Consider the following 15017-nt stretch of genomic DNA (forward strand, 5'->3'; position numbering starts at 1 on the left):
CTGCAGTTCCTCTGCCACACTGAGGAGCACAGGGAGGGCAGTTCCCAGCACAGCACAGCCACGGTTGTGCTGCTCTTCGTTAACCATCAAACTAGTTAAGGAACTTTTTTAATAAAACACACAGAGTTAGGATATTTCCCAATTAGCAAATAGCAATTTCTGATCTTTCCCCAGTCCATAATTAAGCCTGAAGGTATAAACTGCTGTCACAAACTAGTCTGTGTGGAAAACCCATGGGGGGACATTGGGAGAGTTGCTGGCTCTGCACAGCTGCATTCCTCTTTTTAACAAATCCTCTAGGAAGGAAGGAACACTTGTCTGGTGTCCCATCATCACAGAATCCCTCTCTGATTTGAAACATACCATATCAAGATCAAATTCAGAGTTATTCTTACTTACCCTTCACTTACTTCAGGCAAGCCTATGGGCTACTTTAGCTCATTTTCCTGAGCAATGCAATTTTGCAGCTGTAAAAGATGACACAAATACCTGAACAAAGAAAACATTGAGAAAGACTCTGTAATTATCTCACCTTTTATTTTGTTCATTTACACTTCTGGCACTGACAATTCTTTGAAGATATTTATTTTTATGTAAAGACCAAACTTCATAAAGCAATCAGAACAGAAGTCAATTAAATAATTTTACATCACTTAAGTTTCAGAAAACATACAACACTTTCATACATTATAGGCTTGACTGGTTGCAAAAGGAAATGGCACATGATTGACATGGTTAAGAAACAACTCGAACCGCCCAATCGCGAGTTTTGCCAAACCCTGTTTTGTACTGAATACTGTAACACGTGCTCGGAGATCACAGTATGCCTTGACGGCACCATGTGCACGTTCTTATTCAGCACGGAACAAAGACTATCAACTTGGTCTCTAGTAATCTCTCTAATTTCTACAGGGAATTTGTCATGGAAAGATCTGGTCCATGGTTTTGTAGGGGCGTGAGATTCATGATGGAAAGCAGAGATGTGACTCATGCCGCTTCCAAGCGATGCCCTGGACCAGCAGGACACTGAGCACCTCGAGCATATCGAGCATATGAATACTCCAATCAATTTCATGGGGACTATTTGAGCACTTAAGATAAAACAGATGGCAAGTATGCACTAGGCAGGACCTGTGGTGTAACACAGCATCCCAGCACCACGAAACAATCTTCTCACTTCACACCTGCTGAGGATCCATGAAGTTTCTCCTGCAGAAGTTTTGATCATGGTCATACATTTAGTCGTCTCCCAAAGTGTGTGTGACATTTAAGGCAGCGAGATAAATTCGCCTTTCTTTCACCACTTCAGAAATGGATGCTTCCTTTAGGAGTAGGTGGATGACATTCGCAATCCACCGGTATGCCCCTAACTCACATAAATGCAATGAAAGGCCCAACCAGATTCTGACAAACTGCATCGCAACAGAACCAAGGAATGTAACTGAACTGGAGTTGAAGCTTTATAATTACACGTGCCAGATCATTCACATGTAACACATCTAGGGACGATGAGAAAAAGCTGGGATTTGGGTGGAATCTGTAGTCTTGAGGCCTGATGCCGCTCAAACTTCCCCTGGCCTGAGTGAACTCTACTGAAAGCCTGTGAGCGAGCTCCTCTGAGGAGAGGTGTGAGTAAGGTTAAAAACATGCTGCTGGTTCACACTAACAGGTCATTGTGGTTAAAGTACATTCTCATATACAGAGCTCTGAACACTATTAACACCCATTTACAAAACACTACAGTTGATGGGAATTGGCACATAAAAAACTCTTTCTCTATATGAAAACATACACAAAATAGATAAGAACTGCCATTTTTTCTCAGACTTTTAAAATCTCTATATAGTTGCCTTTAAGGAGTTTTAACCCCCAGTATCACAAACAACAATATTTCTTTAATAATGTTCATCTAGATTTTACTGTGCTGACATTTGTAACATTGCCACAACCTAGACCACTTTGTGGATTATGCTTAATTGTACTGTACACAAGGCGATGAAGATTGATAGAAAACCACTAAGATTTTTGCACAGAAGTATGACTTGTTAAAATCCAGAGAACAACTGAGTCACTTTATAGGCAGCAGCTACATGTAAGCTGTAAATATTACCCGCAATAAAAACACATTTTGCCATAAAGCACATACTGTGGCATTATCTGCTTCTGGCCTGGTACACAAAGCTCAATTTTCTTCCCAATGCAGAGGAATGGGTTTGGTTAGTTTGTCTCTCTCAGAAAAAAAGTGCACAAGTATCTTACTCTTTAAAGTGCTTTGCAAAACTGTTGCTTCTGCCTTAATTCCTACCTCGAGATCTCTCTATGCTGTGAAGACTCTGCCCCATTCTCGCATAGTGATGTTCAGCCAACAAAACCTCGTGTGCAAGTACAAGTAAATTTCAAGAAGACCACGTTAGAGGAGTGTTGATGCTGGGAAGTAGAAAGCTGGGTATAAAGCAGAAGAGTACAGGGCCTATCTTGCAGTCGCCCACTACATGCCTGTGGGACTGAATCAAATATCCTCATGGACAAAAGAAACGCCCTTACTCAGGGTTTGTAGCAGTCCCTGAAAGTTAAAACTTCTCCCCAGTGCTCAATCTAAGTGACTACGAAGGGCAAAAGAGACTTCACCAAGGAAAGTATTCAATTTGCAAACTCCATTGCCATGTTCTCACCTTCACATAGGCATGGGAGAGAACACTTGTGTGCTTACTCCCCCTTAGTCTGCCAGTCCTCTCCTTCTTCCTATCCACAGGACTGAGCCCAGTCATCTCGTCCCACCAACTTCCTCCCACATGGGAGAAAAATCAGAGACTGCTCCTTTTGGCTATGACACCTCTCTCTACTGAAGCATGACTTCATGGGGCTTTTGAAGCATCATTTCTTCCTTCTCCCCTCCCAGTCCTAACTCCTACACCAGTGAAACACTGCATTTGCCAATTCACACCCAAAAAAAGTCAGTACTGGAACTGGGGATGCATCCTCTCATAAAATTTCTGACAGGGCTGTCACTACAACTCACAAGAGAGTTGTATGAGAGTTTAAGGTGCACACATGACACACACAACAATGCAACTTCAGCCCTCCAAGGGATGGGGCCCTTGCTTTGTTTCAATGTCTATTTTTACAAGACACTTGTTTCTCTTGTTAAAAGATTATTTTGATCAAGCACCAACGAGGATAAGAAACAAGTGGCAAATTATCTCAACCCCTGCCCCCCAGTACTTTAGAATTTCAACATGGTGAACAAACAGCATCTGGATTAAATTTAAAAAGATTAAAAATGTACCAGGACTTGTTTCTTCTATACCTGCTGTTAGATCACAACACGAAAAGTCAGATTCATCAGATTCAAAAGATCTCAAGTTGTTGTGTATAGTCAGCTTGTCCAGCTCTACCAGCAGGATTACACTAGCACTCCTGATGCACAGAATACCTGAATTAAGGGAAGAAACAATTTCACAGCTTCTGCAGAAAGCTTTCAATAAAATGATATTGTGCTTAGACATACTATTTATGCTACTTACTCTGTTCTAAGGAATTATTCACCTACCCTGTATTTTTATTCTTTTATCTGGAACATCACTAAGTCTACGTTTAGCGAAATCTCTGAAAACTTAAAATATGCACAAATATAAAAAATCTTTGCAAAATAGAAACATTTATTTAATTTTCTTCATACACTATAAATGTTCACAGATTCTAAAAATAAAACCCTAAGTGAGTAAGATAAATTTAAGTATTTGATCTCATTTTCATTACACAGGATGTTTGGTACTAGGTTCAGTGTTTCTCAGGTATGGAACATTGTCTTGTGTAAAGCAACCCTAAGCGGAAGACTCCAATTTGTTTCTTTGCATGAGGGAAAAGGGGAATGACAATAAAGAAGTCGATATATTTTGCACCCTCACAGCCAGTAGCAGTGATGAATAAAATGCATGTGTTTCAATCATTTTGCCTCAACAAGATGGTAGGGGATGCCAGCCTTCAGAAAACTGTTTGCAGTAAGATCGAACTCGTGTGAGGAAACAACCCCACTGTTGTACTCAGCTGAGTGCCACTTTGGGGAATGTCAGTGAAACGAGGCTGGCACGGAGAGGTGCTCTTCTGCTGCCAAAAAGCCCCAGCACTGCCTGCAAAACAGAAGAGGCTGATCTAGTGACAGTGATCTTTCCAGTGACTTTGCTTTGGTTATGCCAAATAAATGCAGCAGTTTCTTCTACCTGGGGACATATGTGCAATGAAGCATACGGTCAGCACCAGCACTGTTGCCAGTGCAAGGGCACCCTCCCTGGCTTACACCCTGCTCCAGCAAAACTCATAAAGCAAGGGAAAGTTCACAAACATAACAGCAAGTGTGGCCTTAAGTCTCTTTTCTGAAAGGCCAGTAAATCCCCTCTTAAACCTATCACTATGTAGGATAGCACATGAGCATAGGTCAGGAGCTACACACAGATTCACGGGCTGTTCAGGATGACAAAACTGTTCCAAGTAAGTCTCTAAATACCCATTTTTTGCTTTCAGAAAAAAAACTATTTTCCCTTAAAACTATTTTGTTCCCTTCTGTGCCAAGTATTTTGTCATGTCAGGTACTGCACCTTCAGTGAAGGCTTCAAAGAGGTGACAGCCTAATGGAGACACCCTGCAGTGGGTGCACTTGTAGATAGGTCTGGAGACCTGAACATTTTCAACAGCTGATGCTTTCAAGCATAAAATATTGTGCGCTTAAAGGGGAGGCAAGACGGAAAGCGTGAGAATCCAGCCCTCTCACCGTGCAAGGAAACGTTCAAGGTCAAGCCAATCTGAGTAAGGACTTGTTTGAGATTCCCTATGCTTTCCCCTTTTTGACCCAGTCAAGTCACAGGAGTATGCTTTAAAATGTTTTCTTTCCAAAAATATTTCTCCAATTAAAGAAGTTAAAAAACCCAAACAACAACAAACAAACCAAAATACACCCCAAAACCACCTCATCACTGAAGGTCACCAACTGGAGAGGAAGAACTGACCCACAGAAGATTAACTAACATAACATCAGACTTCTTTACAACAATACCCCATCTTACCCCATAAAAAAAATTTAGGAACAAATATCCAGTCTCACTTGTGGTAGTAACCCTCCATTCAAAATATTTTTCAACCCAAGAAAAGCTCAGAAAGTGAATCCATAAAAGCTGATGAACCCAACAACTTCTTAAATCTTTCCAGAAACACCAGATGAAGGGTAGGCAGCCCAAAGAGGAGCTTATCTCCATTCTTTCATGAAAGAAATGTTTCAAAGATAAGAATTTGAATTGTTGATGCTTTCAAACTTCTATCTCTGAAGATTTAAAGCAGTGAGGACAGGGCAAGAATAAAAATAATTACAAACCCATAAAATTTTTATGTAGCTGCATAAAACTCATTTTTCCAAGGCAAGGAATCATGGGAGGTGAATAAAATACCATTCATATTTTCATTATGACAGCTAAAGGCAGCCAAGTTGATTCTTGTGCCTGGCATTTTCTTGGCAATTTTGCAATGCTGTGGTAAGGCAATTAATAAAAGATGTTGGCTTCTGCTCGTTGCTAATATTTCTCTTTGGACTCAGCAAGACTAAGGGAATTTGAAGGAAAATGTGCTGAGATTCATTTACTCTGCACACGTAAGACAAACTGAAGGCAATGAGCGAAAGGCGCAGGGGGAATGATCACTGTGAGGTTAAGCAGCACAAAATCTCGCCCTCCTTTTCTTTCTATCAGTGAATGACATTTTGTGCTCAAAACCAGACATAAACCCAGACATTCAAATGCAAAAAAGGAAAAAGAACCCCCTTACTCCCCCCAACAAACTGAGGCCTCTACACTGTACCTATGAATATATACCAGTTCATTTGTACATGTGGCCACACATTTAGTTTTGTTCTCCTGCTGTCAGGTAGTTAATTTTGGCAGTTTTTCTTACAAACACCAGCTCCTGACTGTAGTGTGTACTCATGAGCAGCAGTGGCTTAGATGACCCAGTGTAATGCAGGTGTATGCCACCCTAGCAAACCTCCACTCGGGTGTTTGTGGATCTCTACTTGTAGTCTCAAATAAGTAAAAATGGAAATCCTTATATAGTAAATTTGTGAAAGGCTCCTTCTGAGAGACATAGCAGATATTTGTATTTTCCTAATCCACTAAACCTTTTACGTGGCTACTGTTACAGCAGCTTACACATTTGTCATCCATAGCAGAGCTATTGCTTGGCTGCTATGGGATGGAGATCCCAGAGATGTTGGCTGCTTTCTGATTAGCTACTCTATTATTTTATTTTTTGTCATCACTGAAGATAAGGACAACCCCATATCATCTAGGATTGCCCTCTCTATTGATCTGGTACAGTACTCCTTACTAAATACCTCAGGACGGTCCAGAATTGTGTACACTTGGTGAATTCAGGTAACTGTGGAATTCAATCTCTCTTTTGGAAGCCATTGCTTTTTGTCATCAAGAAAACGCTAGCATTTTAAATTTCCTCCCCAAAGGAGCATTTTTGAACATGAAGGCATTTAAAAATAGACAGTAGAAAGGAGAACCAGACCAGAAGCAGTGCAGTGAGGTCATCAGAGAGCTGCTTTTCCTCCAGAAGGCTTTTAAATGATTAAATATATCAGCAGCTGAAAATTATTCCACATCAGAAGCATCATTGTCAGAAAGATGGTAATTACTTCCCTTCACACGAATATACTCGATATACCTCCCTTCATCAGAATCTGCCATACCACATGAGCACAGCCTGTTTTCAAACAAAGATTCAATTTCCTCCAGTTTTTTCCCTTTAGTCTCAGGAAGGCAGCCATAGATGAAAACCAGTCCCAAGGCAGCAAATCCTGCATAGAGGAAGAAGGCTCCTGCAATGCAAAACAACATGCACAATTGGTTAGAGAAGTTCTACAGTTCTACAGTGGAGCGAATGAACAGTAGCGATTGCATTTCACACAGAAGCAAATACACATTCTGGGCAAGTCATTCCACTGTTAAAATATGCAGCAATTAAACAACTGCACACTCAATAACACAAAGCAGTCATAAACTTTCTTAGTTTATGTTAATGTTGGAGGACACACTAAGACAACCCTTTAAACTGAGAAATTTTATTAAGACAGACATTGTCAGGATTAAAATAATGCTTTTGTCTCTTACACCTAATTATTACTTAAAAGTCCTCTGCAGAGACAATTAGCGGTAAGAAAGAGCTCATTCCCCCTGTCACCCACCTTTTCCTCATCACCCACCTTACCTAGGGGGACAGAAAAAGTACCATAGGACCAACAAACATTTACCCGCCACGTTTCTAGACTGAAGACTCAAAGGAATGGCAAGCAAAGCTGAAAGGCTCCCTACTAGTAATGATGTGAAGGTTACATCAGCTCCCTATCAGCTTAATATATTTAAATGACTTGTAGTGGAGTGGCTGAGCAGCAATCTGACAAACTCTCCACTAGCTCTTGCAGACATGATGCAATCAACAGCTGGGACTGGGGCAGTAACATCTTACACAGCTATCTCTGTAAGGACCATCTGATAGGGGCCTTAGATGCCATCAAAAACTGGAAAATTGCAGCTGCTGTCTCCTTAAGTGGGAATCAGCATATTTCACCAAGTCAAAAGTCGTTTTTTACAGCTTCTCTGTTTAAATAACTCTCTAGGTTCTCCATTAAGTGCATAAGGAAATGTTTCTTGTGAAAGCTGGATCAAACTATGATCCTGGCAGGCCATATCAGGTCTCTAGTCTTCACAGCTGACATTTCCCAGTGAAACCAACCAAATGTCCCAGAATCAGTATAAAATCTATGGACTGCATATAGGGATGCACACTGTGTCTTACCATAGTATGTCAGGTATTGAGCTGTATGCAGAAACGTCAGTGACACCAGCACATTGAAAACCCAGTTGACTCCAGAAGAACATGCATTTCCTGTACTTCTAGCCCAAAGAGGGTAAATTTCAGAATTGATGGTCCAGGGCATAGGACCCATCCCTAAAAATTAGACAAAAGATCAATCTGTTCAATGGCTGGACTGAAAAGCCAATTTAACATGTAGCATCAGTATTTGCCATTTTACCTTTATAGTTTTTTAACTTACATGCAAAACCAAACATTTGCTTACCAGGTGCAAAGAAAACCAAGTACAAAATAAGGCCCAGAAGTGCTGTCCAAGAGTATGGTGTGGGGCAGAAATTATATGCCCAAAACAAATCTTCCTTTTTGAATACTGTTTCATTTGAACACCTGAAAAATGACAAACAACTTTGTATTAAAGTATTCTCAGGGCTGTAAACAGGTAACATCTCAACATAAACATGGCCTGTAATGTCTTACAAAAAGCTGACAAATGTGCAGTTTGCATGAAAAAACTTCATCTCTGTTTCTAGCAAGACCTTTGAACCAAGTTCTACATTCAGAAATGTGTTTGTCTGGTTTTAGGAAGAGTAACCACCAGAACATTCCTGAATTTAAATACTCACCTCATATCTAGTCTTTGCTGTACAAGCGGTCATACCAAAGTCAACAAGGTCATTCATATGAATATCACATAGTGTTAAAAAAACCTGCAGCAGCAGAACTTTGAGCTAACGATGCAAGGACGTGAAGTCAAATTGAAGTTAGGCCTTAAGTCACTAATGAACTAAATTAATGATAGGCTGCACCCTTTGGGTATAATCAGGAATACCTATGGAGTGTGCCAAGGTCAAATGAAGGTATAAGGAAAAGAGGCACATTCTTTCTTTTCTACACAGGGCAATAATTTTGCAGGTAGCCTTTATAACTAGACAATGAAAAGAGGAATTAGACCAGAGATAAACTGTGCCTGTGTATCTACTCTAAGGAGTATGTGGAAATTTCAAGGACAAGGTATAGTACCAGGCATGCTCATCTGACTCCCCACAACCTAACGTGTTTTAAAGGAAGAGTGTCAACTTCATTTTTTGGTGTTTGGTTTTTTGTTTGCTTGTTTGTTTTAATTAGCAGCATTTGTGCTGCACTTGTTGCTGTTGCAACAAGTGATAACTGTAACTAGAAAAACTTTTCAGCTACAATCACATCAAGTGCTACAGTTGAAAAACCATGTACTTTTGGGAGAGGAGACTTAAGCAGACACTACTTGTGGTAGTTTTAGATGTACCTTGAACATTTTCCACATGTCTTAAACAGAAAGTGATAGAATGTAAATAAATTACCATTTTTGACTCCTTCACTCTACCATATACTAGCTTCTGGTTTCTGCTGGCTCTGATGATCTTGGCTGCATTGCTTTGTTTTGGATAAGTATTAACAACAACTCTCTGCTCTTCTCTCTCCTTTATGGGGTGTAAGGGAACAGGGAGGGGGAAGTGATTACTAGTCCCCTGGTTTTGTCCAGGGGGGTTCCTGTGATGTTTATATATTGTATATATATGTAAATATTATATATTTTGTACATATTAATTGCATTTCATATTTAGTTTGTAGTTTTGCTTGTAAATACAACTTCATTTGTTTTCTAACTGAGCTCATCTGCCAGTTTTGTGCTGGGGGGTAATTTCAACCCACCACACTAATCTTTCATGTGCAAACAATGTTATCTACTTGAAGAGAAGAAATCACAGAGAGTTGAAAATCTGTCTGGTTTAGGACTTCCAGATTAGCTGGACACGTATGTGAAGAATATGACCTTCTCCTGGTGTTGCTGGGACGCGATCCTTAGCCAGTCATGAGCTCCAGGCTGTTAGCAATATTGAGTCAATCAGGATAGCTGACTTGAGTTGGTTCCAGCTGTATCCCACACCATAAATGTCATACTTAGTAAAGAGGGGGAACTTTACTGAGGATAGGAGAGATTCTTGCTAATGGCTTCTGTTTCTCACCATCCCTGGTGGTGCTTGCTTACCATTCTGCTCCTGAGGACAGTGCTCCAGTTTGTGACTGCCATACATTCACTGGACTGAGTGTAACTTTGTATAGTTTACATTGGCACTGGCATTAGTTTTACTGTTTCAGTAAATTAATTTTCATTTCAACCCATGGGTCTTCCTCTCCTTTTCCCAATTCTCCTTCTCTGCTGGGAAGGGGTCACCAGTTGACAGAACAAATGCGTAGTTTCAACATGGCTTGACAGTAGGAAAACCAGAATGAAGATGCTTGCAACAGGTGATAGTTGGGCAACAGAGTGGTGAAGTGGCAGAGCAACAGACACCATGAAATGTTTCAGAGTACCTACCACCATCGCAGCTCACTTTCAAAAGCAAATTCCAGCAAAACATTTAGCTAACTTTTCTGTTAAGGAATAAACATTCAGTCCTAGCTTGAACAGGAATGTGCTAGTGGCCATGCCACCATCACCACTCCTGGGGCAGAAATCTTCCTTATTTTGGCATGGTTGTATCAATAAGACAACAGTTAGAGCAGGATATCACCAGGAATTCCCAAACTCTATTTCAAGACAGTGGAAATCAAAAGTTCAAATACACTTAAAGCAGAGATGTTAACAACAAATCCTGGCAAAACATATCTGAAACCTCAGCTAAACCTGAATGATGCCTTAATGGCAGTAAGCTGTAAGATTTGCAGTTGCACCTTGCATTTCAGCAGACCAGGCGGGGGCAGCTCTCTTCAGGGAAATGCTTCAATGTGCTGCCAGCAAGTCAGTCGGTGCCAGTGTGCCCCCTTCCACCCTTTCCACTTTCCTTTGTCAAGCTCTCCCCAGAAAGCTGATCTCATCCAGTGCCTACAGATTCATTTTCAGTCTTCAGGTGAAAAAAAATATAATGCAGGCAATCCGAATACCCTTCTCAAACCTATGTCCCTTGTGTCTGAATACAGCAGGCTCATGGCCTCAGTCACTGCCTGGCACCTGGGGCACTCATCCACCTAAGACACCAGCAGCTTCAATGGCTGAATCTGCTGAGAAGCACTAGCAGCTGAGATTTTTCATATTTTCTCAGCCAAAAGTACTGATACCATCCTTGCTATTGCTTCTAAGCATCACCCCAAGCACCTTCTGTCACTTTGCTTTTTCATGTCTCAGCTCAGGATTTTGTTTTATGTTTCAAGCATGAGACACGGATGATTCCTTGTATCACCTTGATACTTCCCTACACTCTGTGTGCTCCTCACCATGTGCAGGCCAAATCAGGTTTGAGGTATGCTCCAGGTACAAGATGTTCAGAGGACTGAATGGTGCTGGATAACTACCTATACATTTAAACCAGTCATTCCTTACAAGTTAAGGAAATGATGTTTGAAAGATTAATTACTGAACACCTGGTAACCCTGTTGCCACCTCCCACTCAGCCCAGCATAGCTGCTCTGCCTCAGCCTGACTGAAGATCACAGGATTACAGTTTCACACCATTTTAACAGCATCGATTTTGCTCCTTTTGCTATTACTGTAATTCCATTTGCAGGTGTTAGGTAATGAATAGAAGCTGATTAGCATTTCAGACATTTTGATGCTGAGACTGGTTTTCCCATTCTGCTCAGCCAGATCAGCTCTGAAAGCCTCATGCTTTCTCTCTAACCCTACTCTAAGGGAAGACATACTGGCTTTATTATCTTGTACCCATCTCCATCAGCAAAAACCAACCTGCTGATTCACACAGGCACAACTGCCAGGAGGCCTTGATGTCTCCTTCTCCTACCATCTTTACCAAGATGTGTCCTAGTTTTGACAGACTGGAACACTAATGATACAAGGGAAAACCAGATGTCTACAAAGCCTCCTATGGCTGAAGTCATTCATCTATTCTGCTGTCTGTTCATAAATGACAGCAAATTCTGTTGCAAAAAAGCAGACTGAAACAAGAAAAACAGCACTTGAGACTAGATCTAGCAGAAACCTTGCAGTAATAAATTGCACTTTTCTCACCCTTCAGCAGTAAACCATCATGGTACACAGAGTAAAAGCAGAGATATCTGAACTTGCTGCTGTCTTGCAGTGCTGGCTATTTTCAAAGACAACACTTCTTCAAAGCTGAGGATTTGCTTATGTTCTGTGACTGTGCTAATTCTTTTGCTGTACTACTATTTCTACAGGATCTAGTATTTTGCTGAAGAATATATTAATAATTACTGTATAATGGGCTGTTAGATAAAATCCTTAATTTTGTCCTGCAGAAAAGGTGCATCTATGTTGGAAAGCAGACAAGCAGCTGCCTATTGCTTCACAGGCTGAAATGCCCTGTAAAAGGCTGCTGTGGTTTAACACAGCCATGACTGAAATCCACTCAGCAGCTTGCTCATTCCTGCTGGTGAAATGGGGAAAACAATTGAATCAGTGAAAAATGAGAAAACTTTTGGGTCGAGATAAAGACAATTTAATAGGTAAAGCAAAAGTCATGTGCACAAGCAAAGCAAATCAAGGAATTAATTTACTACTTCTCATCAGCAGTTAGGTATTCAGCCATAAAGCATCTCCATCATGTGTAACAGTTACTTGGGAAGACAAAACACCACCACTCTGAATGTCCCACCTTCCTTCTTCCTCCAGCTTTATATGCTGAGCATGATGTCATATGGTATGGAATACTGCTTTGGTGAGCTCTGTCCCAGCTGTGTCCCCTCCCAATTTCTTGTGTACCCCCAGCCTACTTGCTGTTTGGGTGATGAGCTTAACTCCGCTTGCTCAGCAGTTACCAAAACATCCCTGAATTATTAACACTGTTTTCAGCACAAATGCAGAATATTGCCCATGCTAGCTTCTGTGAAGAAAATTAACTCTGCCCCGCCCAACATGGCTTACAAGTGAAATGCAGTCAGGTACAAGTGCAAAGAGTTTCTAAATACCAATATACTGGGTAATAGCTGTATCAGCCAAACAGTGAAGACATACCACATAATTTCTTCTGAAGATGCTGGCAAAGTAAAAACATGGCACTGCTACACTGAAAATCTTTACTGTTAATTTCTTTCATTATGTATTTCCCACAGATAATTCAAGACACACATCTGCTCTAATTAATGAAAACCTGTCTTTCCAACAACTGATGCAAACAATTGAACAGACTGGAAATAACTCAGAAGATTAGCAGGTTTCTAAATTACGGGCATTATATGCTTGGTATCATAATCACGGGCTCCATCCTTCATCAGGTAAGGTATGCAGTTCAGAAGAAGCTTTGCTCTCCCCATTCTTAAATTACTTTCATACAGCACATAAATGAAGATAAGAGAAGAGCTGGTGTGGGTGGTCTAAAATGTTATTGCTAATAGCAAGAGGATGAAACAGTATAAGACCATTACTTTGACAATCAATCTAAATTATTCCAATACTTCAGCCAAATTTGCTGTAGAGAATTCTCAAGCATAACACTGAAAACCACAGATAGGGAAATGGCTGGGCAGTACATAGTACAGGTAAACAGGCACAGCACTAGACAAAGACCCGGCTGATTTTCTCCTCATATTTCCATTAATTTTTGCTTTTCTGTAGAGTGAGGACTGTGTAGCCCTCATGAAATGGCTTTTGTGGGAATTAAATGTTTCATTCTGAACAGTTCATATATTTTTAATATGAAAGCTGATGACTTTTTATTGTCTTTTAAGCCCTTCAGAAGCATCTTAAATAGATTTAGATCAGAAGTCTAAAAAGGTCAAAACTCAAATCAAATCAGGCTAAAGAAATAAATTGCTTCTAAAGAAAATCACTAATGTGACCATTCATCTTCTTAAAACGCTTGCTAGAGCAGGCATATTTCAAAACTACACATTCTGCTCCGAGATGAACTTTAACATCAGGTGCTATATAGATATAGGTATAGAAAGATTTTAGACCTAATTCACATTTTCACTAATCCATCATTTCTTTATTCTAACAACAGGAAAACTATTTAAAGTTGCTCGTATGCCAGACTATTGTATCTGGACTATCAAAAGGATGATAAGCTAATTTACCAGTTTAGTCTCCAGAGTAACACAAATAAATTGGAATTGCAAAACCCTCTTTAAATAGGTTTTTAAAGTCTTCTATGCTTTTATATCATGCCTATCAACTGAACAATATAAATTTTTGCCAACTTTATTGGCACATCTTTTCACCTGAAGCTTGGTCATGGAAAGTGCAGAGGACCAAACAGCCATAACTTAGAGTAGCTGCTCTTTGGACTGATGAAGGTTTTTGTGGAAGATACTTATGAACAACTAAGATTATTTACCTACAAGCAATTACCCACCCTGTGGAATTGTCTCGACTGTGGGCTAGTTCTCAGAACTTCAAACTGCTAAGATATTTTTCTGCTAAGATATTCAGTTGTCTAAATAGACTCCTAAATATCTTTGAATTACCTTAGCAAGGTACTAGATTAACTGTGCAGTAGTTTAGCAGTAGGCACACACATAACTAAAAAGAACTTGGAAAACAGCCTCTATCCTGTTTTTCAAGCAGCCTTACTAATCCCACCATGTACATTCAAAATAGTTACATTAGCACCACCCATAGTAAACACTGAAACTAAGCTACAGTTTCATTATAAACAAGAATATTCTAATTTAAGTAAAATTTCTGTTCCTTTCAGTGATAATATATATGCAAGGGAAAATGCTATCCAAAATATTGAGCAAAGCCTAACTCATTCCTGGAGCCAAACAGATTAATTTAAATCCAACTGATGTCTGAATTAATAATTGCTAAGCTTTCTCAGTTCCCTAGCTACTGGCTTCTGTGCCTCAGAGAATATGTACTATAGCTCCACACCTTTCCAGAGAAGCTTGCATCTAGTGCTTTGACTTTAGTTTACACAATGAAACAATTCATCTATTAAACCAGATGTTAATAAAATATGCAGATGAAAGCCATTGGAAACAAACAAAAACCCCCAAACCAACCAACCAAAAAACCCCACCCCATCTAAACCAAACCATAACACCAAACCAAACAGAAAAGAACAAACAGATGCAGCCTTGAAAAATATACCCATAAAATTTCATGGTATTCAGCTAGACACTGCTTAACCTCCATTATATAAAAACACCAGGAGTGTTTGGGGACAGTCATGGAAGACTTCTAAAGATGGCAAAAAGTT

At 40.0% G+C, this 15017-nt stretch overlaps 1 protein-coding gene across 1 annotated transcript in view; it reads right to left on the reverse strand.

Moving 5' to 3' along the window:
• Window positions 1–1944: 1944 nt before the first annotated feature.
• Window positions 1945–15017, reverse strand: part of SLC2A13 (solute carrier family 2 member 13) — a 133506-nt gene continuing 120433 nt past the window's right edge. The window contains exons 8-10 of the mRNA XM_068166699.1: window positions 8129–8250; window positions 7846–7998; window positions 1945–6868 (exon numbers count right to left, since the gene is read on the reverse strand). Of these exons, the coding sequence (XP_068022800.1) occupies window positions 6642–6868; window positions 7846–7998; window positions 8129–8250 (502 nt within the window). The 3' untranslated portion in view covers window positions 1945–6641. The remainder of the gene's footprint in view (window positions 6869–7845; window positions 7999–8128; window positions 8251–15017) is intronic.

This window comes from Melanerpes formicivorus, unplaced genomic scaffold, assembly GCF_026170545.1.
Source record: "Melanerpes formicivorus ecotype bairdi unplaced genomic scaffold, bMelFor1.0.p_v2 SCAF_3, whole genome shotgun sequence".
Lineage (NCBI taxonomy): Eukaryota > Metazoa > Chordata > Aves > Piciformes > Picidae > Melanerpes > Melanerpes formicivorus.